The sequence below is a fragment of the Tamandua tetradactyla genome, chromosome 18, assembly GCF_023851605.1.
Source record: "Tamandua tetradactyla isolate mTamTet1 chromosome 18, mTamTet1.pri, whole genome shotgun sequence".
Lineage (NCBI taxonomy): Eukaryota > Metazoa > Chordata > Mammalia > Pilosa > Myrmecophagidae > Tamandua > Tamandua tetradactyla.
This window is the reverse complement of record NC_135344.1, coordinates 75,987,020-76,013,971: the sequence shown is the minus strand read 5'-3', so window position 1 is coordinate 76,013,971 and position 26,952 is coordinate 75,987,020. Positions and strand designations below refer to the sequence as shown.

General features: G+C 43.8%; 2 protein-coding genes across 2 annotated transcripts in view; one reads left to right on the top strand and one right to left on the bottom strand.

Annotated features, from left to right (window-relative positions):
* AFG3L2 (AFG3 like matrix AAA peptidase subunit 2) overlaps positions 1 to 2,917 on the top strand; it is a 42,256-nt gene extending 39,339 nt beyond the window's left edge. Inside the window, exons 16-17 of the mRNA XM_077136021.1 lie at positions 213 to 407; positions 2,161 to 2,917. Coding sequence (XP_076992136.1) covers positions 213 to 407; positions 2,161 to 2,403 — 438 coding nt within the window. The 3' untranslated portion in view covers positions 2,404 to 2,917. The remainder of the gene's footprint in view (positions 1 to 212; positions 408 to 2,160) is intronic.
* A 2,279-nt stretch (positions 2,918 to 5,196) lies between these two features.
* TUBB6 (tubulin beta 6 class V) lies at positions 5,197 to 26,451 on the bottom strand. Its single transcript, XM_077136022.1, has 4 exons — positions 26,354 to 26,451; positions 25,737 to 25,845; positions 24,274 to 24,384; positions 5,197 to 6,917 (listed from the first exon to the last, which is right to left on the bottom strand). The coding sequence occupies exons 1-4, from the start codon at positions 26,408 to 26,410 to the stop codon at positions 5,854 to 5,856; spliced, it is 1,341 nt and encodes a 446-aa protein (XP_076992137.1). The 5' UTR covers positions 26,411 to 26,451; the 3' UTR covers positions 5,197 to 5,853.
* Positions 26,452 to 26,952: the final 501 nt, after the last annotated feature.

The following is a 26,952-nucleotide window of genomic DNA, read 5'->3' as shown; positions in this document are numbered from 1 at the left end:
AGGAGTTTAAAACATTATGCCCTTGCTGATGCTGTCTTCACAAGATGTTTGTCCACTTAGCTGACTCAGGGCTACCATGTAGATTTGCTAAAGTATCACAGTGAGGTGTGTAAACGTAATGTCACTATAAAGACATATTGCCACTTTATGAAAATAAGCTAACTTGTCAATCTAAATGGGATGCTCACCATTAATCATACCTTCTTTTACAGATTGTTCAGTTTGGCATGAGTGAAAAGGTTGGGCAAATCTCCTTTGACCTTCCACGTCAGGGGGACATGGTACTGGAGAAACCTTATAGTGAAGCCACTGCAAGACTGATAGATGATGAAGTACGGATACTTATTAATGATGCTTATAAAAGAACAGTAGCTCTTCTCACAGAAAAGAAAGCTGATGTGGAGAAGGTAGGTGCCAGTGCATGAGTAATTCTCTGCAAAGTTTTGCAAACAAGATTAAATGATGGATTGGATATTTTGATTGGATTTTAGGCTTGAGGATTTTAGGCTTGAGGATTTTCTCTGTCTGGCTAACTCTTGGATTCATTCATTTTGGTGTCTCCGAGTGCCCTATCTGAGATGGTGGGAAGACAGTGGAGAGCAGAAGCAGCCACATCTCAGCTGGCTGTCTGTGCCTAGTAGGTTGGGCTGAGGGACTAACGAAGTCTGTTCATAACTGCAAAATAAACATTTGGCCCTTTTAACCACCAGTTTTTCAGTGCTAATAAATAAGGAGTGCGGGGTATTGTAAAAACTTAACATACAAACTTTCTTGGCATGCAGACATTCCGTACATGCTTACCGTTGTTTGCATTAGAAGGTAAACGGGCAAATAAAAGAATTCACCACAAACTAGATAATGAGGAAATTGGCACATGGGACCCAAATGGTCTTGATTACGTACTTCCATGAATAAATGTGCTTTGAGGTCTTCATTGTTGGACTTGGACTTCCTTTGATAGAAACTATAGAAAAGGAAGGACCCTTCCTGAATTCAGTGGATTTCTTGTGTCCAGTAAAGTCTTAATTATTCAGAATCTATGCAACCAAAATCAGAACTTTTTTTTCTTTAAACATTCCACACTTCAATGAGAAAAACACAAATGAAAAACCCTTTTTTAAGAGACTGACCCAACTAAAAGCATATTCTAAAGATGGGTTATTCAGTCAGCCAGTCTTCAGAGAAGCCTGTGAGCCTTTGCTTGTGCTGGGCAAATTGAGTATTAAAGGTAGTCTCAGAAGGAACCCAAAAACTTGTTTCTCCAGCTCTTACATCTGCAAGTACTTAAGTATCCTGATTATTATTTTTTTAAATCTTTATCCTTTAGAGATACATACAAAAATATAAATGGATAAATGACATGACAATCTGGGATTTTCCTCAAAATAATCTAGGGAGTAGCTCAAACAAAAATAATTCAAAGTAAATAATTGTTGAAGCTAGATGATAGTATATGGGGGTTGGTTAGCCATTCTCTCCACTTTGGTACATATTTTAAATATTCCTTAATAAATAGTTCTTTAAAAATTAAAAAGACAAAAATTATATCTTTTCAGGCACATTTAATGTAAATTACAGATACATTTAAGTTTCTAAGTAGGGAGCTATCGTAGGAACTAAATCCATTTCATGAGATCAATTCATAGTTGAAATAGCTTCATTTTCCTTATACTTGTCAGGTGACCTGACATACACACCGTTACCTCCTTTACCTGTGTATACACAACGGGGTCAGGTGTCCCTTTTGCTGTGGCCTATGGAAATGTTCAGTGTCAGATTTTGTAGTTCAGCCGTAACAAACGTAGAATTTCAGTATACATATTTTCATGTTAACTTTCTGGGCTTCATTTTATATCGTTTAAATATGTACCGTTTTAATACATATATATGTATATTACAAAGAGAGATTCTTCATTTTTTATTCTAGGAGCCTAATCATTAATTGTGGGGGTGTATCAAATTTTAATTAACCAGCTTCTCACCAGTGGCCATTTGCTGTTTACAGTATCCCGTAATTATGTGATCCTTATGTAGAAGGCATCTTTGAAAGTTTTCTTACATTCCTTTATGAAATTAAATAGGCTATAAATAAAAACATTATCCTCTTTGAATAGACGTTTGCTAAATAGCTATATTTAATGGAAATTGTTTATATTTCAGGTTGCTCTTCTCTTGTTAGAAAAAGAAGTATTAGATAAGAATGATATGGTTGAGCTTTTGGGCCCTAGACCATTTGCGGAAAAATCTACCTATGAAGAATTTGTGGAAGGCACCGGCAGCTTGGATGAGGACACATCGCTTCCTGAAGGCCTGAAGGACTGGAACAAAGAGCGTGCAAAGGAGAAGGAGGAGCCCACTGAGGAGAAGGTGGCCAGCCAGATCACAGGGGGGGTGCCGTTCTGATCTGCCCGTGCTGTGGACGAGAGAAGGCAGTTGAGCTGGTAGTAACCAGTGGGCGAGGAAGTCCTCATCCCAGCGCCAGCTCCTGGGGCGTGGGTGGCAGTATGACTTTCTGCGAGCCCCAAAGGAGAGCCGTAGGCCACATGCCTGGTTAGGTGCCCTGCCCGAACCCACGCTGCCCCTGTGCTGCCCGTCAGCACTTCCTGGGCTGATGCCAGCCAGGGGGCCAGTGTACGGCATCTTGACGGTGTTGGAGAGGCTCTTTCTTTTTTCATCACCCACTCTTCATTCCTATTTTCTTTCAGTTTCCCTCTGCAGATGCAGGAGGCAGATGGGCTGTGAAGTTAGATAGGAGTCCTGATAGAATACTTTAATTTGACTTAATATTTTGAAGATTGAATCCGGATCACTTACTGTTTTAATGGAATGATTTTCTACAGAGCTGTAATATATTTAAAAACATGAATGTATTGTGTAAATACAGCTTCTTTACATCAAAAATAAAAGGTAAAAACACTTTTTTTTCTGAGCACTCAAAAGGTCTTTAGGCTTGGGAGATTTTATTTTAGAAAAACAGTGGCAAGGATCAATGTTCTTGCTTTTCAGAGGGGATTTTTCATATAAAATCTCAGCGTTTGTGGTTCTTACCAGCAAGTATTTCTCCATTTGTACTTCCTGGAGTGCTTTGCTGGCCTCTGGATGTAAAGCACACTGATGGCCAGAGTCAGACAGTTCGTGTCCCTGACGATTGAGCAGTATCTGTCCCTTAGCCGACTTTGACGTGAGCCTAAGCTGCTGAGGCTCCTCAGCAAAGTCATCTGAGCCATTAACTACTACTCTTCGCTGTTAGAAGAGAGTTATAAGTTCTGCACTGCTGAAGTCTGCACTGCTCTAAACCTACATCAGCATTCTTACAAAAAGATGCCATGAGGAAGAGATGCCATCATTTGGACTTGTAGATACCAAGCATTTTTGCATTTTTTTACATTTACTGTTCTTAGCAGCTGCCTCATAACTCCAGCTTGCTGTCCGTGTTCTTAATCTGATTAAACACGTGGGCACAGTGATGGGCCAGACTTACGGCATGAAATCCTGTGGCATCCGTGGGCTGGCCTGACTGATGGGAGTGGGAAGGCCATGCGCTGTCCCATGACCCACCTCTTCAGGTGGTCTGGGGATGCTCCCTGTCCTGAGTGGCACAGTGCTCATTCTTTGGTCACTGGTCCAGTGTTAGAAGGATCGCAGCCTTCTGTTTGAGGTCCATTCTCCCCTCAGCCACTGGTCTGCAGAGTTAGAGACCTACTTCTCATACAGTGTTTTGGAAAGTGCTTCAGTGAAGAACTGTTTTAAAGCTGTGCGAGTTACTTAGTCATAAGGGCATTTAGTGTGATTTCTTCCACACAAGGATCATAAAATTCAGATGAGAAAAGCCCTTTCCCCCTGGCTCTGAAGAGACAAGGTGCCTGCATGCACCAGACCTGGCAGGCCTGGGCTGGGAGGAAGCATGCTGGGCCTTACTGAGCCATATTTGCTCAGCAAGGAAGCGAAAGCCACCGCAAGGCTAATGGTCGTGTATTTCTCACCCAGAGGGACTTGCATGGCCTGGGACAGCTGCTTAGGCTCCTGAGGAGAGCCTGGCCCACACAGGCACTCCAGGGACAGGCAAAACATAGATCATGAGCTAAGATATTTCTGCGGTAATCTCACAAAATAGTTAAGATTTGTACAAAATGAGATCTGTTCTCCCACTCATTTCTAGTCACGCTGCTGGGCTGAGAGGGTCATTTTCCATGTGCCCAAGGCTGAGCCTGACCTGATAATGCTCTACTCGGAACACAGCATGGGATCCGAGCACGGGGTCTGTCTCGGGAGGCCACAGTGGCCCCTAACCTCAGTGGTTACCAATGACACTGGTCCATTTCCCCTCAGTCCACACCCAACACAGGTCAGAGGGGCTCTGCTGTCTTGCTACCGGGGAACTTCTACACATGGCTAGTTTCCAGGGGACAGGAAGGAGAGAAAGCAGAAATGCAAACAGCAACGTCTGACCTAGTGAGAAAATGTGATCCTGTGCGGTTTGACTTTAAATGGCCTTTTAAAGAAGTGTCTACTTACAGAAACAGTTGTGGGATTGGTTGCAATCAAAAAAAGCCCTCTGCCTTGCTCCCTCTGGCCAAGTGGCCACTCTCCCTCAGCTTAGCACTCAGAGAAGGACTCACAGCAGCCCTGGGGGCTAGATTCCCGATGTCCCTCCCAAAAGGGTTTGAGCGTCCCCCAGCTGTCTGGAAGGGCAAAGACCATTCTCTGTGGCTCCTGCAGACCTCGGCTGAGCTGGGACAGGTCAGGAACTGATAAGTAAGGCCAAAGTGCCTGTGGGGAGGTGTGGTAGTTAGATTCAGTTGTCAACTTGGCCAGGTGAAGGCACCTAGTTCTGTTGCTGTGGACATGAGCCAATGGTACGTGAACCTCATCTGTTGCTGATTACATCTGCAGTCGGCTAGGAGGCACGCCTGCTGCAATGAATGATGTTTGACTTAATTGGCTGGTGCTTAAATGAGAGAGCTCAATGTCGCACAGCCCAAGCAGCTCAGCATACCTCATCTCAGCACTCACAGCTCAGCCCAGGCCTTTGGAGATGCAGAAAGAAATCACCCCGGGGAAAGTTGTTGGAACCCAGAGGCCTGGAGAGAAGGTCAACAGAGACCATACTGTACCTTCCCATGTAAGAAAGAACCTCAGTGGAAAGTTAGCTGCCTTTCCTCTGAAGAACCAACAAAATAAATCCCCTTTTATTAAAAGCCAATCCGTCTCTGGTGTGTTGCATTCCAGCAGCTAGCAAACTAGAACAGAGGGTTACAGCTGCAAGTGGGGAGGCACTTTGTGTTTGCACTTTGTCAGCATTCAAGAAGACTAGCTATTACCTTTACAGCCTTCAACTTAAGAAAAACACTTTGCTTTCCTTTTGACCAGCAATGGAGATTTACTCCAAGAGAAAAGTGACCCGAGTAACAGCAGTGACTTACCACCAAATAAGCGGGCAGGAGAAACAAAGGACATGTTTAGTATTTTATTATGACAGAATGTTTCAAGAGTCCAATACTGCATATTCAAATAATGTTAACACTGCACAGCTTCAGGTTCCACCACAAAGGATGAAATGTACTCATTCCTCTAACTTCTTCCCTGCTAATTCTGACGTGGTGAACACTTCCTGGAAGCCAAGGTGTGTGTGTTGAGCTGGTTATGGCCCAAGGTCTTTCAAGTCCTAGGAGCAAATCTCCGTGGTCTGACATTCGGGGTGGGTACACTTCCTGTATTCCAGATGCCCAGTGGTGCAGCCTTGTGCTTGTGAGGGGCCCATACTGACTCATTTAGACCAGCGAGCCTTTCCAGTCGCAGGCAGGCCGAAGGAAAGAGCATCTGGGATTTAGTATTTGAGACAGGGAGGCTCCTTTACTCATCAATCTCTTCCTCGTCATCTTCAAAAGTCTCCTCTCCGTCATTAGCTGTGGCGTCCTGGTACTGCTGGTACTCGGACACCAGGTCGTTCATGTTGCTTTCTGCCTCCGTGAACTCCATCTCATCCATCCCCTCCCCGGTGAACCAGTGCAGGAAGGCCTTGCGGCGGAACATGGCAGAAAACTGCTCCGAGATCCGTTTGAAGAGCTCCTGGATGGCAGTGCTGTTGCCAATGAAGGTGGATGACATCTTGAGGCCTCTCGGTGGGATGTCGCACACGGCCACCTTGACGTTGTTGGGGATCCACTCCACGAAGTAGCTGCTGTTCTTGTTCTGGATGGCCAGCATCTGCTCGTCCACCTCCTTCATGGACATGGGGCCCCGGAAGACGGTGGCCACGGTCAGGTAGCGGCCGTGGCGCGGGTCGCAGGCGGCCATCATGTTCTTGGCGTCGAACATCTGCTGGGTGAGCTCGGGCACGGTCAGCGCCCGGTACTGCTGGCTGCCCCGGGCCGTGAGCGGGGCGAAGCCGGGCATGAAGAAGTGCAGGCGGGGGAAGGGCACCATGTTGACGGCCAGCTTGCGCAGGTCCGCATTGAGCTGGCCCGGGAAGCGCAGCGAGGTGGTGACGCCGCTCATGGTGGCCGACACCAGGTGGTTGAGGTCCCCGTAGGTGGGGGTGGTCAGCTTGAGGGTGCGGAAGCAGATGTCGTAGAGGGCCTCGTTGTCGATGCAGTAGGTCTCGTCCGTGTTCTCCACCAGCTGGTGCACCGAGAGCGTGGCGTTGTAGGGCTCCACCACCGTGTCCGACACCTTGGGCGAGGGCATGACGCTGAAGGTGTTCATGATGCGGTCGGGGAACTCCTCGCGGATCTTGCTGATGAGCAGCGTGCCCATGCCGGAGCCCGTGCCGCCCCCCAGCGAGTGGGTCAGCTGGAAGCCCTGCAGGCAGTCGCAGTGCTCGCACTCCTTCCGCACCACGTCCAGCACTGAGTCCACCAGCTCGGCCCCTTCAGTGTAGTGCCCCTTCGCCCAGTTGTTTCCTGCACCAGTCTGTCCTGGAATAAAGCAAGACAGAGCAGCTGGCAACTTACACAGATAGGCGAAGGAATGGCTCTCCAGTAAAGACTTACAATGGGAACAGAAATACCCAGCTAGCCAATGCTAGAAGGGGCAGCCTCTTGCCAGCACTGCTGGTGGGCATGCGGAGTAGCACAACTTCTCTAAACAAGTGAAGACACTTGAAGATGCTGATTTTTTAAGAGGTAATTCTCATACCTGGTAAACATGAAAGGAGACGAGGTTTACATTAAAAAATAAGATACCTTCCCCTCTCCACGCTTCAGAAGTTTATACTATGTACAAATATTTTCTATCCAAAACTGATTTTTTCATGTTATAGGAGCCCCTCATTCAGCATCCAGAATTATTGCTGCCAAAGTTTCTGAGACCAACTGCTTGTTTTGTAAATACTCAACAAGGAAAAAGCAATTCCTGCCCTCAAACTTTCTCTAGTCAGATGTGGACAGGGGCATAACACACCCGGAAGCATTCTGCATTTTATCCAATGAGTTCAAGCAGCCAGAAAGAGAACTTCTAGCTGTCTTCCTGGTGCTCCATCTCCACCCAGCATGCGTGTACCTTACTTCATAGAAGAAACTGTGCATCTGAAAGCTTGGCTCTTATACAAGTGTAAAATTCTGTTTTTCAGTTTATTTCATAATAAAATTAAAGGTATATCACTAGACAAAGCTTTTTTCCCAAACTGAAAATATAGGCCTCTGTATGAATGAAAGGTCACATTTTTTAAAAATCAAAAAACAAAAACTGGTAAAGAAGCCTGGGAAGCATTTATTTTACTTTCTGCTTTTCTGGATCCTGTGAAGTTTACTCATGAGTGAGCTTCAAACATTATTACTCTATACTCCTGAAAGAATTTTAAATCTGCATACCCCCATGAATTTTTAAGATGGCATCTTAATTTTTCTCCATAAATTCAAATAGTTGCGAATGCTATAGTGTTCATTTCTGGGGTGCTATAAATATTCCCTTTTAGAAACAACTCATCAGGGTATTCTGGGGGGACAAAAACATTTTGAAACTGAAGAGGTGACAGGTACCCAAAATTATAAATGTACTAAATGCTACTCGTTCATTGTATGTTATGCGAATTTCACCTCAATTTTTCTTAAAGTCACATTATTCTGTTAAATGCATCTAGGGGAGCATAAATAGAAATCAGAAATTGAAGTTGAAATAGTTTTTACAATCCTGTGATCCAAGATATTAAAAATGTGTCATAACCGTATCTGTATTTTTTCCAATTAGTTAATTTATCCAAGTTAAGTATTGCCAAAAACTGGCAAAGTTCAGTGTCAATTTTAGTCTTCTTTTGTTTTCACATGTGTAAACACTGAGAAATCTGGTTCCCATACATATGTAAGTGGAGATGAATTATGTTCCAATAATATCAGTTCTTTGATTTTTTTCTGAGTTACATGCCAAAAAATCAAATAGTGTTCTACCAAAGAGTATTTTTAATCATCTGTCAGCCAACAAGTCAGGCAGGCCCTCTTTAATCTGGGGAAAAGCAGGATTGGAAATGACCTGATTTGCAAAATAATGTGCAACCCAACCACCATTCCTTCTTTGTTTCTGGAAGTACACCTAAAACAGTTCACTAAGACTCACCAATTGTTCTCTCACTATTTCACTTAAAGATACCTTGTTTAATTTAGTACTTAGAAAGAGATGGGAAAACTGAAATATTAATTCTAGTACAGCTTTGCCAATATGATTTTTTAATGAAATGTTTAAAATATATGTTTGTCAAAATATTTAGGTTGCAGAGTTAGCTTATTCCTCTTATTAGTCCAGTGAATAAAAACTATTCACTATATAATCAAATTGGCAAAGGCAGTCTTCATCGAAGCAATCCTCCAAATCAGACTTATTAAATTAATACATTAATTTATTAAATAAAGATTACTTTTTTCCAATTCAAATCAACATGTTAACATGCATTTCAAGGAGATTAGCAAAACCACTGCAAATTGCATACTGTGAGGTAACTTACAAAAAGCAGTAAATTATGTGGCAATAATACAATTTAAGAATTAACTATAAAAACAAGGTAATGCTGTTTCCCATTACTTAAATGGAAATAAAGCAGTGCTATATGTAGCTAAAATTATCAGGGAGTAACTAAGATGATAAAAAGGCATTGCATTTCATTAGTAAATAGATTTTACATCAAACTCTGAGGTTTTGAAAATTATGTATAAAAGAATCACATAAAAAATGTCATTAATGCTCCTGAAACTGTTCCTAAATACTTAGTGAAAGAGATAAGAATATGCTGCTGTAAACAGGAATCAGCAGGTATTTCACATGTTCATTGGAAGCAGAAGGCAGAGAAGAGGAGGCAGAGGTTGAGGCCCATCTGTCTGAGCCATGACACTGCTCACATTTCATCCCACGACTTCTCCCTACTTCCTCCAAAGATGTCAACCTGATTCGGTCCAGACCCTGCAGCGATGCCCAACCCTGCCAGCAGGCAGACTTCTCTGTTCCTGCATGGTGCTGGCAAGTTCACCGAGCACCTGGTGACACTCGGCCGAGAGACCAGTTAGGAAGTGGTGGGCTCACTGGGCTGCTTCCTGAGGACGCATGGGTACGAAGTCTTTTATTCATCCACTTGTGACTGGGAGAGGCAGGGCTCTTGAGCAGGGCCACCACGTTTTGCCATTCTGGGGCAGGGAGTTAGAACCCACATCAGCTGGCACTTCTGGATTCTGCAATGCGCAATGGGTATGGCCTTGTGCAAGGGCCCTGCTCTTGAGGGAATGACACCTGTGTGATCATCCACAGCACGTATCAGTGCAAACACTGGAGGTGTTAGGTGGAAGTTTGTAAAACCAACCAATGTCCTGTGATTCTCTGGTCAATTTTAAATGTACTGAACTATTAGTAACTCAAATCACACAGAAAGGGATTCCCTCCTTAAATATCTAAAGAAGTCCTGTAAGTCAATAAGGAAAACAGCAGCAACCACTGAGGAAATGTGCAAAGGATATGAACAGTTCACGGTAAAGGGAACTGAAACAACTTAAACATTTGAAATCATGCTCAACCTTCCTCATAAGAGAAATGGAAATTAAAACAAGAAGAATTGTTTTTTTTCCCTATGAATTTCATGGAGATCAAAGAGTTTGAAAACATAGTACTGGTGAGGGTTTGGGGAAAGAGACCCACGCACTGCTGCTGGAGGTGTGGACAGTGGCAGCCTCCGTGGAGAACCTAGCTATATCTATCAAAATTAGTCCCCACAGACTCAGCAACTATGCTTCCTGAAGTTTTCCTAAAGATAGACACACCTGCCCAGGTACAAAGTGACATACACAAATAACCAGTGAAGAGCAGTTTGTAATAGGAAAGAAAAAAGGAAATGACCTAAATGCATATTAACAGAAGACTGGATAAGGCAGTGATGGTTTCAATCAGTAAGAATGAGGCAACTCTAGTACTGAGACAGATTTTCAAAATATATTGCTAAGGGGAAACAAACAAGGTACTAAGCAGTATATATAACATGCTACTATTTTGAGTGTGTAATACATACTTGTTTGTGTGTGCACAGACTATAGAAAGGATGCACAAGAACCTTACAGAGATGCCTCTGAGAAGGCCTGGCGTAGTAGGAAGGTGACGGACTCTTCACTGAATATCCTTTGGAGTCCTGTACCATGCCAATTTTTACCTAGCTTCCTAGCAAAATGAAAAGTGCTTAGTTTTATGAAAACATATAAAAATGCATTTCAGAAAGAAACTGGAGAAACAGACACTAAATTAATAACAATGGTTGTCTCAAGAAGATGGGATTATAGGGAACTTCAGTTTCAAAATTATATATTGCTTATAAAATTTTAATTGTAACTAAACAAGCATTTTATGACAACCAAAAAGAGACAAAAAAATGAAAACATGGCCTTATTTAGGATGGCAGAGTGAGACTCTTCAGGGTTCGGTCCTCCCACAGAGGCTCTGAACAACCATGAAGAATTGGCAGAAACATCTTTCTAAAAGTTCTAGAAAACAATTAAAGGACTGCAGTAACATGGCAAATCATAAAAAAGGTCACTTAAAAGTGGTAGGATCTCCAAAGACCTAAATACAAGATCAGAGCCATAAAACATAAAACTTCTGGAAGCATCTTCAAGATCTTGTGGCAGGCAATGGTTTCTTAGACTTTACACCCAAAGCACAAGTAACAAAAGATAGATAAATTGGACCTCCTCAAAATTAAAAACTTTTGTGTTTCAAAGGACTTTATCAGGAAAGTAAAAAGGCAGCCTACACAATGGGAGAAAATATTTGGAAACGAAATTCGAACAAAGGTTTAACATCCAGAATATACAAGAAATCCTACAACTCCACAATAAAAAGACAACCCAATTTAAACATGGGCAAAAGACTTCAATAGACATTTCTCCAAAAAAGAAACACAAATGGCCAAAAATACATGAAAAGATACTCAACTTCACTAACTATTGGGGAAATGCAAATCAAAACCACAAGGAGATATCATTTCACACCTACTAGCATGGCCACTATTAAACAAACAGAAAGCTACAAGTGTTGGCAAGGACATGGAGAAACAAAAACACTTATTCACTGCTGGTAGGAATGTAAAATGGTGCAGCCACTGTGAAAGACAGTTTGGCAGTTCCTCAGAAAGCTAAGTATAGAATAGCCACGTGATCTAGCAATCCCGTTACTAGAAGAACTGAAAGCAGGGACGCAGACATTTGTAAACATGTTCACAACAGCATTATTCACAATTGCCGAAAGATGGTAACGACCCCAGTGTCCATCCACTGATGAATTGACAAACTGTGGATATACATACATTGGAATATTATTCAAGCAGCAAGAAGGACTGAGGTCCTGATACAACAACATGGATGAACCTGAAGGACATTTTGTTGAGCAAAAGACACCAGGCACAAAAGGACAAATATAGTATAGTTTCACTAATATGAATTCAGAATAAGCAAACTCATAAAGTTACGTCTAGAATACAGACTACCGGGAGATAGAATGGGGGCAGAGAATGGGGAGCTGATACTGAATTTGTGCAAAATTTCTATTTAGGTTGATTCCAAATGTCTGGAAATGGACAGAGGTAAAATTAACAGCACTGAAATATGTGTGTAAATGCGGATAAAAGGGGTAGTTTAAGTCATATGTGTTACTAGAAGGTAGGACTGTATACAAAGTGAACTCTGTGACAGATGCTGTCTTTGGTGAATAATATAAATATAAGAATGTTTTTTCATGAATAACGAACATATGTCACTATTACAAGGTAGTAGTAGTAGTAGGGTGGTATATGGGAAAAATACACCTAATGCAAACTATGGATTATATTTAATGGTAATACTTATGTATTCTTGAAATATAAAGATATATAAATATATAAATATATCTATGGAGACACAATTAGATTAGCGGTTATGCAGGGCTGTGGAAGGATAGAAGGATTAAGAGGTGACTGCTAAGGAATATAGGGTTTTTCTTTCTGGAGTAATGAAAATGTTCTAAAATTGATTGTGATGATGAATGCACAGCTCTGTGATTATATCAAAAGCTGCTGACTGTACACCTGGGTGGATTGTGTGGTATGCGAATATATGGCAATGAAACTGCTAAAAAATAAAAAGTTGTAGGATCTCCCGGCACCCTGGCTGGCCCCAATCCCATCCCCTCATCCGCTCAGCTGCTGGCCCAAGCTCCCAGGGCAGATGCCTGGTCCCAGTTCCAGAGAGAGAAGCATAACCTTCAGGGGATGCTGAACGTCTGGCCCAACTGGTCTGGTGCCACCCTGAGGGACCCACGCTCCCAGAACTTGCCCTGCATGTAGAAGGGAGCTCACAGAGCGCTCCTACAGAACGATGTGGGAGGGCAGTCACATCATGCTGCGTGCGGCAAGGGACTGCTGGCTATCGGACCTCCACTGGGACTGTGAAAATGGGGGAATTCCAAGGGCCAAACACACATGCCCAAGGCAGAAGGGACCAGGGAGGACCCTATGTTTTATTCTGTAAACTCACGGTATGGATGGACCATGAAGGAGGGCACTTGCACAGGTCAATCTGCAAAGACTGGGAAAGGTATTTTCTTCTCTCTCTCTTTTTTTTTTGTTAGTTCCTGGCATTCAAGGAAAGCTCTATCACTAGCCACTTACAAGATTAAGGAACAGATGCTTTTGAATCTAAATTCCAGTAATAACAAATTAAAATATCAAAATGTTCAGGTTTCAACAAAAGTTCACAAAACATACAAAGAAACAGGAAGTAATGATCCAGGAAGAACAGAAGATTAATGTGCTAGAACCAATCAATGAGGGTTAAGAAATGTTTCTAAATATAGTCAAAGAGCTAAAGGTAAATAAGGACAAAGAACTAAAGGAAATAGAAAAATAATAGATGAACAAAAAGAGAATTTCAATAGAGAGATGGAAATTATGAAAAAAGGAACCAAACAAAGCTGAAGACCACAGTAACAGGAATTAGGAGTTCCCTAGAGGAGTTCAACAGCAGATTGGAGCCGGCAGAAGAAAGAATCAGTGAACTTGAAGATAAGGCATTTTATCAGTCTGAGGAACATAAGGAAGAGATGAAAAACAGTGAACAGGGCCCAAGGAACCTGAGTCAGCACCAAATGCACCAACTGCTTTGTGGGAGTCCCAGAAGGAGAAGAAAGGGGCAGAGAGAATAGGCAAAGAATAGTGGCTGGAAATTCCCTAAATTTAACAAAAGACAGGAATATACACATCCAGGATGCTCAAGAAACTCCAAATAGGATAAACCCAAATAGACTCATGCTGCAGCATATTATAATTGACTGTGGAACGCCAAAGAGAAAGAGAGAATTCTGAAAGCTGCAGAGAAGCATAGGGGAGCCTCAAAAAAGACTGAGTCAATTTCTCCTGGGAAACCACAGAGCAAGAAGGCAGTGGGAAGACATATTTAAAGGGCTGAAAGCAAAGCAAACAAACAAATATACCAACCAAGAATTCTATATCTGGAAAAACTGTTTCATAAATGTTGGAGAGCTTAAGACATCCCTAGATAAACAAAAGTGGTGAGTTCATCACCACTAGACCAGCCCTAAAGAGATGCTAAAGGGAGTCCTGCTGGTTGAAAGGACAACAGTAGAGTGAAGCCACATGAAGAAATCACTGTCACCGGTGAGAGTAACAACATGGTGAAGAGAAACACCAGAACTATTGTATTTTGGTTTGTAACTCCACTTTTTACTTCTACGGGATCTACAATGCAAATGCATAAAATGTAATGGGAAATGAGTGGTTTTGGATTCGTAACGCTTATAAACAATGTGAAATCTGTGACAAGAACTATATACAGTGGAGGGACAGGAATATAGTTGATGTATGCTACTGAAGCTAAGTTGGCATCAAAACAAATGAGATCGTTAAACATTTAGGATGTTAGATTTAAGCCCCATGGTAGCGACAAAGAAAGTATCAGAGAGTATGCAAGCTCATAGAGACAGAAATCAGCGTGCAGGTCGCAGGGGCAGGGCTCCGTGGAATGGAGAGTTAAGGCATGCTGAGTGTAGGGTTTCTGTTGGGGCAGACAGGACAGTGTTAGCATTGGAAAGTGTCGAGGGCACTGCAATATAGTGAATGTAATTAATCCTATCGAATGGCATGCTTGGGAGTGGTTGAAATGGAAAGTTTATGTTGTATATATGCTCCCATAACTAGAGAGAGAAACTAGAGACAGTGACAATTAACTGCAATACATGATCCTGGAAGGGATCTTGCAAGGGAAGAGAAAAGGCTCAAAGGGACATACGAAAAATTGGAATATAGACTATAAGCTTTATATTCACGTTAAATTTCTTGAACTTGGTAACTTCACTTAAAGCGAAAATGTAAGTGAATCCTTGTCCTTAGGAAATGTGCATGGTGGTATAAAGTGTTCAGGGAGCATGATGCACACAACTTAAACCAAGTGTTCAGAAATGGATAGTAAAACACGTGGATATAGGAAGATATGGCAAATGTTAAAATTGGTGGGTCTGAATGTCTAGGGGAGGAGGGGTATATTGGAGTTCTCTGTATGGGGTTTATATTGTTTTTGTAACTCTCCTATAAGTTTGAAAGTATTTCAAAATAAAAAGTTTTTTTAAGTGAAAATATGCCTTTAAGAAAAATTTTTAAATATCTGCCAAAAAGTAGCGAATTAATAAACCATACACACACACACAATGGCAAGGTACCATGCCTGTCATGGAAAGATGTCCCAGGTGTGTAACTGAACTTTTTATAAAGTTGCAAATCAGTATATAGATCCCATTTTCTAAAAACAAAATAAAATGTGTGTGCATACCCATGTGTGTATGTGTGTGCACATGTGTGTGCATGCACAAAGCAAAAAGCCTGGCAGGACACCCCTTAAACATGTACAACAGTTAGCTGTCCCAGGGGAATGCCACCTGTGCCGGTTTGAAGCTATTATGTACCCCAGAAAAGCCATGTCCTTTAATCCTCATTCAGTATTTCCGGGTGGAATCTTTTTGATGGTTTCCATGGAAATGTGACCCACCCAAATGTGAGTGGTAACTTTTGATTAGATGGTTTCCATGGAGATGTGTCTTCACCCATTCAAGGTGGGGTTGCTTTCTGGAGCCCTTTAAGAGGGAAACATTTTAGAAAAAGCTTTAAAGCCACCAGAACTGACAGAGTGAACAGAATGGACAGAGCTCCCAGGGAAGCCACTGAAGAAGCCTGGAGAGAAAGCTAGAAGACCTCACCACGTACCTTTCCAGTTGAGAGCAAAACCCCAAACATCATCTGTGCCTGCCTTCTTGAACCAAGGTATCTTTCCCTGGATGCCTTAATTTGGACATTTTCCTGGCCTTACAACTGTAAACCAGCAACTTAATAAATTCTCCTTTTAAAAGGCCATTTCATTTCTGGTACATCACACTCTGACAGCTTACAAACTAATACACCATCTCAGGGCATTTGTAAGGTTGAGGGGTCTCATTTCTGAACTATATGCCTGTGGACTGTTTAAAACAACAGGCACAAGCAGTTTGCATCGGTAATGACAGCACTAATCATAACCCAACGTCAAATAGTAAAGTTTCCAGAGAGCAGAAGTACCCAGCGGGAGGACCCCGCAGCTGCCCCTGCCCCCTTTCCCCTAGGTCCAGCTCGCATCTCGTTCATTTGACCTGTCAAAGGCACGAAGCCTCCAGACAGCACAGCAGGAACTGCGGCTGCACAGGGGGGCTCTGGGCTGGTCAGACCCCCGCCCCCATGCTTCCCCTGGACCCCCACGGTCCCAGCCACTTTAGCCCTCTCAAGCATCATTTCCTTGTTTTGTTTTTCACAAGCCCTGGCCATTGTTGAGGATGGGACCGTGTTCTCTGCAGAGCAGAGACATCCCTCTCTTCCTGCCCAGCTGGGTCGCACGGGAAGCTGGGCTGCCTTCTGCCCTGAGCAGGCTTGGAGCAGTCATGGTCCCCAACTCAGGAGGCGGCAGACCCCAGACTCGGAGCTCAGTATACCACCACCAAGCCTTTACAGAGGGGGCATCTGCAAGAAGAGCCTGGAAATTACTTCATTAAAGCAGCAGAAACAACTGGAAACAAGCACTGGGCTTTTGGCAGACATTAAACCAGAATAAACCAAACTAGCTTCGCCCTAAATGAACAGAGATTCTGAACTTGACTTTACCCTTTCTCCAGTTCCTATCAGTTACTCTGCTTCTAAATATTTATAGCAAGCCGATTAGCCAGAGTTTTCTCTAAGCTCGACAAAAGAAGGAAGCTGGTGACTTCTGAAAATATTTTGCCACTGTCTCATAGCAACAGACGTTCCCAGTTAAATATTTGGAGGTCATGCGGTGAACATTTCTGTAAGGATACAGGTCATGATATGCACCAGCCAATCCTGATTGTGAAATAAGAGGCTGCAATTTCGAAGCTTTGCCAGTGGGGCTGCAGCCCAGGGGCTTCTCAGAGCGCCCACCCTCCGGCTTGCCTCAGTTCCCACTAGACCACGGAGGAAATCTTAGCTGTGCTGCGCTCTGCCTCCTGTCCTACCCCTGATTCTGGAGGGAAAAGCACAGAAAGAAGCTTCAGGGAAAGTTTACCTGTGTGGGCTGCACGTTTCTCCAGAAAACCCTCTCCTCCATCTCACTGACGGCCACGCAAACGCCACATTTGTTCAAAACTCAATCGCGGGCAAGTGTCGTTTTTAAAGTCACACAATATTTCAAAGTAGCATGTTTTAAACCATTTCAAACTATATCTTCACATGGGATGGTGACTGGCTGACTCAAACTTCATCTAACTCTAATACTAGTGGGAGAGGAACCATATCCCGTTCAAAGACCGATCTGCCTCTTTTGTTAATCAGGAAAGGATTAAAAACAGCCAGTTAGCCAGGTAACTTAGTATGTTTGTACCTTCCGGATACTTCCATTCCCCATAATAAACATGCGATTTTAACAAAACAAGCATATTCAATAAAACAAACATTTAAAAATCTACAATTCTTAACCAAAAATACTGTCAATTTTTAAAATTACAACTAAATGAAGCTATTTCACACTAGCACAAACCTATTAAAACTTAAAATATTCGGATCCAAAAATAGGATTGCATGTTCTAACAAAGAAGCAAAGAGGCAAGAAGCAATCTTAGGGACGGTTTAACCACGTCATTCCTAATATGTTGAAGCTTTATGGAAACAGTGAATAAATAACTAAACGGTCACCACGGGTCTGTCTTAACTTGTTCTTAATCTTTTTGATTCCAGTTGTTGGCAGCTATAGAAACAAGGCCAAGCTTTTCTCACGCTCTCCCAGTTTTCAGGTCAAAGAAATCAAACCAAAGAAACCGTGTACAACTGCTGAAGCCGCTACTGTAGGAAACCTACTGATCACAGCCTGCGGTGGACCCGACTGCCCAGGAATCAGTTCACACGTCGGATCACCTCGAAACCTTCACAGGAGGCTGTGCTGGGGTAGCACACTGAAGAGGAGCTGACCGCCGGCACCTGCCCTGGATGCAGCCAGCTCATCCCCGGGGGCGAGGGCTAAGGAGTAGACACTGAGCAAGGACACGAAGTGAGCCAAGCACAGCATCTCCAGTGTCCTGCTACAGCCCTTTCCAAGAGCTCCCAACACTGCCTTAAAGAAGTGCAGTGCCTCTTTCCTGACGACACTTTTAAGATAGTCGACGTCTTTCCCATAATGAATTTAGGGCATGCAAAAGGCTACGAAGATCAATATAATGAATATCTATGTACCTACCACTCATTTTAAGAAATAAAACATTATGTGCCCAATGTAGCAAATATCAGTTTGAACTTAAATACAGAATTGCATTTTTTTTTCTCAAAATGCATTTAAAAAATAGCACGTGCACACATCTATGTTTGTTTCAGCTGAGCAACCCTTCTCTGATAGAACAGTGTTCACTGAGCAGCATTTTAATATTGTCCTCAGGTCTCTGCATGAGCTGTGTGTGTGTGTGTGTGTGCAACGTTCCCCTTGTTTACGGTGACAATTTTATATAGAATGGCCAAATTAAGAACTGTTTTTACTTTTCCCATAAAGCAGTTCTTAGAACCGTGTCAATTACATTGGTCATAGCCATAAGCATTCAGTTGATATTTTTCTTTAAAAATTTAATTTCAAGCAAAAGCATAGAAAAACCCATACGCAAACACTGCTGGTAGTACTGAACTATTACAGTCTGACTGGAAGGAATACAGCAAAATGTACAGCGGATTTAAATTTGTTTATACCTTTTTTTTTTCAATTTTGGGGATCTATTCTAGGATCACAGCAGAATTTATGTGAACCAAGATGTTCATTACAATATTCTTTATATAAGCAAAAATTAGGAAAAACCTACTTCCTTGTTACTGGCCATTGTAAGGTTAACTAAAAAATAACACATATATGTATCTATTAAGCAGTACAGGTTTTAGAAATTATACATTAACATGAATATGGTTCATGATATAATGTTCAGTGAGGGAAAAAGACACAGAATGATAGAGTGCCATTACAACTAATGAAAATCAGCAAAAAGAACAACTACGGATGGAATCATCCCATTTGCCAAGAGTGATTATATTAAAATAATGAGCAGATGGAATAACTTTCATTCTTGCTTTCAGCTATTTGATAACAGGGTTATATTATTTTGTTGAAAAAAAGTAAAGTAAAAACGAATAATAAATAAATACAATTTAGAAGTGTGGGGGGGGTATCTCCCTTTTCAAAAGTTACAAATTCCCTTTTATAACAACTGTCTGGCCTAACGTGCTTGGCTTTCTTGGATTCAGTTGCCAGAAACTCAAAGCTAAAATTAATTCTCGGGCGGCCCACGGTGGCTCAGTGGCAAGAACGCTCGCCTGCCATGCCAGAGGACCCAGGTTCGATTCCCGGTGCCTGCCCATGTAAAAAAAAAAAAAAAAAAAACAATAATTAAAATTAATTCTCAGCCACATCGGAATTAACCCTCATGGTTGGCTTTGAGTTTTAAACTGCTACAGAGTTTGTCGGGGTTTTTGCTTGTTTGTTTTTTTTTTCTTTTACCATATATTGTTTCATGTCCTTCTTAGAAGCAGGGAAGGTATGTGTTTTTTATTTTTATTTTTTTAACATGGCAGGCACCGAGAATTGAACACAGGTCTCTGGCACGGCAGGTGAGAACTCTGCCTGCTGAGCCACTGTGGCCCATCCAAGGTATGTATTTTAAAATAAATAAAACTGTAAAAAAACACCCAAAAAATTGGCAACAGCAGTTGTCTCCTGGGCAGGAAAGCAGGAGGGAAGGAGACTCACTTTTTCATGGTATAACTGTAAGCATTTTTAAATTTTATGCCATGTTTATGTGTACTACCAATCAAAGGAGAAGTATAATTTCCTTTAATGATGAAATGCATTAATTTTTTTTTGGAAAAAAATTAACTGACTGTAATTCAGATTCAAGAAAACTCAGCTATGCTCTTAGATTCTTACCAGAAACCTACCAAACCTTCAAGGGAAGAAACTGTGAGCAGAATTCTATCAGTCTGTGCATTTTGATAGAGGTGGGAAACAGGTCCGTTGCGTCCCTCAGATTGTTACAGGCCACTGAAATCTAAGCCCTTCATTTTGCAGATGGAACATCGGAAGCAGCCCAGAAAGGTAACTGATGCCCCAAGGTTACACAGCTGAAGTTGGCTGACCAGCTCTTCTCCCAGTTCAGGGCCTTTTCTCCTTGGCTACCTTAATGCTGTAATCCAGCAAAGTGGTCCAGAAAGCATCTGCTGCTGAGGGTTTATATATTCAAGGGCCAGGTAAAAGCTGCTCAGATAGTTCTGATCTGCATCAAGAAAGCGGGGGTGGGATGTTGGCTTCTTTCTCTCCTCGGAATATGGAATATTAATGCTGTCCTGGTCTGGTCTCTATTAATGAGTGTGAGAGATCGGTTCCTCTGAGTTGGCAAAGACTGATACCATCTGGTGGTAAGGCGTAAGCTAGTGCAGCCCTTTTGGACAGCAAATTCAATTCGCATAGTACATGTGCAGGCATTTCTGCAGCACAGATTCCTTGAACTGAAACTCTTGAGTCAGAATCCTTTATCTGCTGACTTTACTAAGTTGTGCTCCAAAAAAATGTATAAGAGTATTTACTTCCCCAAACACCGTCACCGAAAACTAGATGTTAGACATTTTTAAAATACTCACCAATCTGATGGGAGAAAAATATTATCTTGTTTTAATTGCTTTTCCCCATTACAATTACTTAGGGAATTTTGTCCCTAAGTATTGATAGCTTTTATTGCTAATGTAAATAGGATTTTTTCTCATATTTCATAACTGATTATTGTTTTCATATCAGAGTATATTTATTAAAAGCCATCATTTATGATCACTTTATGACCAAAATAACTCTCACATAAACTTTGACATTTAAAAGCACAAAGAACATACTGATTTTTAACATGTACTTTAATTCTCATGCAGTGTTCATAATTGGGAGATACTTTATCTACATTACCCTCTCATATTATGCTTAGTAAACCCAAAGTTTGGAGGGTAGAAAAATTCCTTTCCCAAAAACTGCCCACGGATATATTAAAGCACTGTTCCTAATTATACACTTGTAGTATATTCTTCTGTAAAAGGCATAACTGTAATCACATAACAATAGTTATGATGAATCAATAATATTATTTCAGGAAGGAATTACAACAAAAGCTCTGGTCTCTTCTATTCAGTTTTTGGTGTCATTTGTCGATTATTGCTTTTAAGGTGATCAGTTTGTCCCAGTTTTCCTGGGACCTTCCAGTTTGAGCACTGAAAAGTCCAGCCTCCTGGGAAAGCTCTCAGTTCTGGGCCAATCAGGACAACCGGTCACTTGAAATTTAAAATGGCAGAACTATTGGTTTATGACTATTTTTATCTTGTGTCTAACTGACCTACTGAACTCTTACATGTGCTGGTCATTTTTCAGCTGACAGCCTACCTGGAAAATCCAGGAAAAACATTCCATCTGTGAATAACTATTTTGTCTTTTCCTTCCATGGTTTCTATCTCTTTCTCTGGCCTTTGAGCCCTGACTAGAGCCTGAAAAACATACAATGGAAGGAGACCCAATGGATCTCTTTTTTCAGAGCTGACTTTGTTGGGTATACTTTCTGTGTTTCACCCGCGAGTATGTCTGCTATGCATTTCTGGTAGATAATTCTCACATAAAAGAAGTTTCTTTCTATTTCCAGTTTACTGAGAAGAATTTTGTTCTCTAAAATATCAGGAAAAAATATATGCTAAATTATCAAATTAAGATATTTTGATTCTTTAGCAAATTTCTAAAGGTTGAACCATCCTTGCCTTCCCAGCATGTTGCTAATCATACAGCTACTATTTAGTAAGCACTCACTGTGTATTAGGTATTCTAAATATTCATTTAGTCCTCACACCTCATTAAAAGTTAGATAGTCTCATTTACAGATGAGGAAAGTCATTAAATAGTACAGTCAGGCACAGTGCTCAAACTGGAAAGTCCCAGGAAAACTGGGACAAACTGATCACCTTAAAAGCAATAATCAACAAATGATACCAAAAGCTGATGTCAGTGGAAAAGCCAAACTTCAAACCAAGGGGTAGTCCCACAGCCAGACTCTTAACTGTTACACAATCTGCCTCTCAGTTTTATTTGGTTTGTAAACCAAGTACTGCTCTTTCAAAACACAACTGGAATGGATGTGCTAAATATTTTATTTTCAATTTTTGTGTCTATATTTTTAGTGGACTTAATCTATGGCTTTCACTTGTATCTTCTAGTAGATGGCACAGCTTCTGTATTTCCTGCTACCATAGGAAATACTGGGAAGCTTTCCATCATTTTCTATTTGGAACGGCTTAAATAATGCAAGGATTATCTGTTACCCTTATGTAAAACCATCTCTACCTGGTGCCTTTTAAGGGAGGGGTAGAATATAGAGCTTTAATGAAAAATTCAGTTTCTATATCATAATAGGTATGAGCCTTAAAATTCTTATATTTTCTTTTTTAAACACTCTTCCTCCCACCATTAATGAAAATGTTTGCTGATTGGCAATTTTTGTTGATAAATGACAGTTTTTCCCCCTTCTAGGCTCACTTTCTTATTCAATAAAATAGAAATTTTTGAGAAATAAGGTAAATTAATATTTGTTATCTAACATTAAAATAAAATTATCACATGGGAAACTTTCAAATCTGCCATGCTTCCCCTAGGCTCTTCAGGTAGAAATTGCTTGGCTCCCCATTTGCAGGTTGGCTTTTCATTTTCTCTTCTTTCCCCTAATTTGGTAGAATATTAAGGCTTTGAGCACTGTGGTCTGGTTGAACTTTCTGCCCACGGTGGAAATATCCCACTCCTGCCCTGTACAATATGGTAGCCACATTTAGCTACTGGGCCACATTTAGCCATTCAGCACTTAAATACAGCTAGTGCAACTGAGGAAGTGAGTTGTAATTTTATTTAATTTTACTGAATTTAAATGTAAACCGTCACATATGGCTGACAGTGACCATAATGGGCAGCAGGGTCTAGAAGCATCTCTGCTTGCAACCAACTGTGGTCGCCATAAAGGCAGGTCTAGTTTAATCAAAGGTAAAGGGCACAAATGTCCCATTTAGGACTATAAATATCTTGATGGATTAGGATTCTGCCTCAAAAGGGGGCACTGGTCCTGGTCTCTGCGGAATATCAAAGGTGATAAAATCCCTAAGGAGAAATCATCAGAAGCTTTGCCTGTCCCCTTGGTCATGTTGGTTGCCAACGAAACAGGGAGGTAGATGGTACTCAGAGGACTTATAAAATCTCTGCGGAAGTATAAATTGCTGAGTCAACTTTTTAAGAGCTCATGGACTGATTTTTCCTCAAGTCAACTCATGAGCCAAAAACATCTCCAAGATGCTGCCCCATCGTGCACACTTTGAAGTAAATGTGACCCTAGGAACTGTGGCTATGGGTTGATGGAGGCTGGTAACTGCACCAGGACCACTTTATTTCATTTCATAGAGTTTTCTTTAGGGGTCTTCAGGAGGGACAGGGATAATCAAAATTTTTTAGGTGGAAGAAGGGAGGGAAAAAGGATTTGACTGATTCTGATCAAACTAAATTGACGAGGTTGCTGGTGCCACAGCCTTTAGAAAGTAAAGTACAACTGTCCATAGATGACGGAAAAAAATATATAATAATGCAAATACACAGAAATTAACAGATGACTAACATTTGACTCTTCAAGAACTGAAAGAACTTCATTATGAGAAGATGCTAATGTCAAAAACTATTTTGACTTTTTTTTCAATCAAGAGTTATCAGTATACCTTGAAGATATCATGTTGAACGAAACAAGCCAAATATTCGTACAAAAAGACAAATATTGTATGATCTCGCTTACATGAAATACCTAGAAGAAGCAAATTTCATAAAGACAGATAGTAGGTTACAGGTTACCAGGGGCAGGGGGCGGGGGGGGGTTATTGTTTAATGGGTGGCGAGATTGAGGTGATGAAAAAGTTGGGGTCGTGGATATTGGTGACCGTAGCACAATATTGTAAATGTAGTTAATAGCACCACTCACTTGAAAGTGAATAAAATGGGAAATTCTGAGAGAGGCTACTTACTGTGAAGAGAAAGTCAAGACCTGAGAGGCAACCTGTGAGAAGTCCATAAGGGAGGGAAGGGGGGCTGAGGCTGTCAGTTTCCATTCCGAGCTTTTCTATGCCATGTGATATTTTCACTCTTGCACATAAGTTAGTTGTTGAAACGATTAAGAAAAAAATGAAAGAGAAAGCAAGCAGTTTAAGATGGAACCTACCAAAAATGAAGCTGTCTGGCCGGAAGAGCTGACCAAAAGGCCCGGAGCGCACACTGTCCATGGTTCCTGGTTCCAGGTCCACCAGCACAGCTCTGGGCACATACTTCTGAGCTGGAGGAAAACAGAGCCCGCCGAACAGGGTTACTTCCAGTTTCCAGAGCTTCTCCTGCAGCAACTTCCCCCAGCACGCCCCACCAGCTACAGCTGCCTGCAGTGTCTGAGCAGGGCCCCTTCAGGGAGGTTCCTGGGCTCTCTTAGGATCAAAGAACTTGAAACCCATCCCACTCCCGAGTTATTCCGATGAGGAAACCAGCCTGGGCAAGAGAGGGCAGAGGCGCTTCCAGGAAGAAGCAGGATGAGAAAGCGGGTCTCCTGACTTCCTGTATTTTCCAGTTCACCCTGAAACCTCTTTCCTATCCGGAAGTTTTACTTTTCCAGTTCCATGGAACTAAACTGAATTTGTTGCCGCGGGTGCTGTGACTTCCTTTTAGCTTTTTGGCACCTCCCCCTATGCACACACACGCACCCAAGCTAGGTCTGCACACCTGATTGCAGGTAGTACTCCCCTTAGTGCACCCCCAGACACTCATTTAGGAATAGGTGTGTCCCAGGCAGCATTTTTGCTTCTAATGCCAAATGGGCAAGAAATCGTTCCCACCTATCCAGCGAAGATGGGGTTAAACAGGAATGCAAATAGAAGCTGCCCTAGGACCCGAGTTCTGCTGGGCCTGCTCAGACTGGAGAAAGGGCCCACAGGAGGTGCAAGGCAGAACCGGAATCTTCCTTAGCGGGCCTCCAAAATTTCCATGCCCTGCTGCTCCCTTATGTCCCAGCTGCTAGGAATAATGACACCTCCCTTTAACTATCAAGGGACTCAAAAACGCGGAGAAGCGTGGGTTTCTCCGGGGATACAGCTCATACGAGCTGGAGGCAGGGGCCCTCACTTTGCGTTTTCGTTTTGTTGTTTTGTGAAAGGCATGTATCACTTTTATAATAAAAACTGTAACATCCAGAACCGGAGCGTGACTTTTCTGAAACCTGGATAAACCACAGCCTGGAATTTTTCGAACACCTCCCTACCCCCCCACCCCCGGTTACCACGAATGTTTCTACTTTCAGCTTCCATGAGTGTATTTTTGGAGTTCTGCCAAGGGCCAGAAAAGTCATTTGAGCGAGCGTTTTTCAAAACTTTAACCAAGAACTCCCAACACGAGGGACGCCTACAGCCGAAACGAAAACGTCCGCAAGCTTCTGCTCTCGCTACGATCCGCCCGGAGCTCCCTCGGCTGTTCTATGGGGTGCTCTACCCCAACGCCGGACGGACCCCAGAGCCGGCCCCCGAGGGGAGGGGGGGTGCTCGCGAGCCGGGGCTGGAGCGGAGCTGGGGGGCGGGGGGAGGGGAAGGGGGGGTCGGCGCGTGGCTCGCGGGACTTTCTGGGGCGGGGCGCGGGCCGCGGACTCACAGGACGACTCATTGTAGTACACGCTGATCCTCTCCAGCTGCAGCGCCGCGTCGCCCGCGTAGCCCCCGGCCGGGTCGATGCCGTGCTCGTCGCTGATCACCTCCCAGAACTGCGGAGGGCGGGCCGGGGTGGCCGTCAGCGGGGGGAGGGAGGCCACGGCCCGCCCAGGTCCCGGGGAGCGAGTGGGGGTGGGGGTGGGATAGGGGTGGGGGTGGGGTCCCGGACCCGGCTGCCCGCTGGGGATGGGAGGTAGAGGTTCCAGCCTGCGGGCCCCGAGGGCAGGGTGTAGACCCGGGTTGCGGGTCTTCGGGCCGACTGAGGTGGTGGGGGTCTGGGGCTGCAGGCCCCGGGGGCGGGGTGGGGGTCCCGGGTTGCGGAGGCCGGGTGAGGGTGTGGGGGGTAGCGCGCTGCGGGCCCTGAGGACAGGGTGAGGGTGCGGGTCCCTGGACTGAATGAGGGGGTGGGGGGTCCCGGGGGATCGACTGGGGCTCCGAGGACCGGGTCCGCGCGGCGCCGGGCCGCAGGGCAGGGCGTGCCCACCGCGAGGCGGGGCGTCGCGCCCGGGATCCCGCCGCGCTCCGGACTCGCGCCCCCGTGGGCCCCCGGGGCCGGCCCACCTTGGTGCCGATCTGGTTCCCGCACTGGCCCGCCTGGATGTGCACGATCTCCCTCATCGCGGCGGCTCGCGCTGCGGGCGCTGCCTCGGTCCCGACGGCGTCTGCCACCCGGGCGCCCCTCCCGCCCCTTTCTACCCCACCCGCCGCCCGCCCGCCCAATGGCCGCGGGCCTCGCCCTCCCGGGTGCACTGCCCCCGCCCCGGGCCCGCCCCGGCCCTCCCCTAGCCGCCCGCCCCTGCATCCTCCCCGGGCGCCCCGAGGCTGCGCCGCCCGGAGTGGGGCCACGGCGCCTGTTAGTGCCGCGCCCCGGGGGGGTGGAGTTGGGGGAAGCCGGGTGGGAGAGGCGCCGTCCAGATTGGGGCTGCTGGCCGGAACCTGGGCGGGACGTCCGCGGGGACAGAGGGGAGGGAGGAGAAGCGGTCCCCGCACCGGCACGGAGGAGTCCCCTCCCCCCGAGGGGGCAGGAGCTGGCTCGGGGCTCCCCGGGGCGCGCAGCCCGACCGCAGCCCCGGCGGACGCCCTTATTTCCTCTCCCGCCGGGAAGGGCAGGTGCCGTCGCCCTCCGAAGACCCGGGGTGGTTTTCGGTGGGATGTGGGTA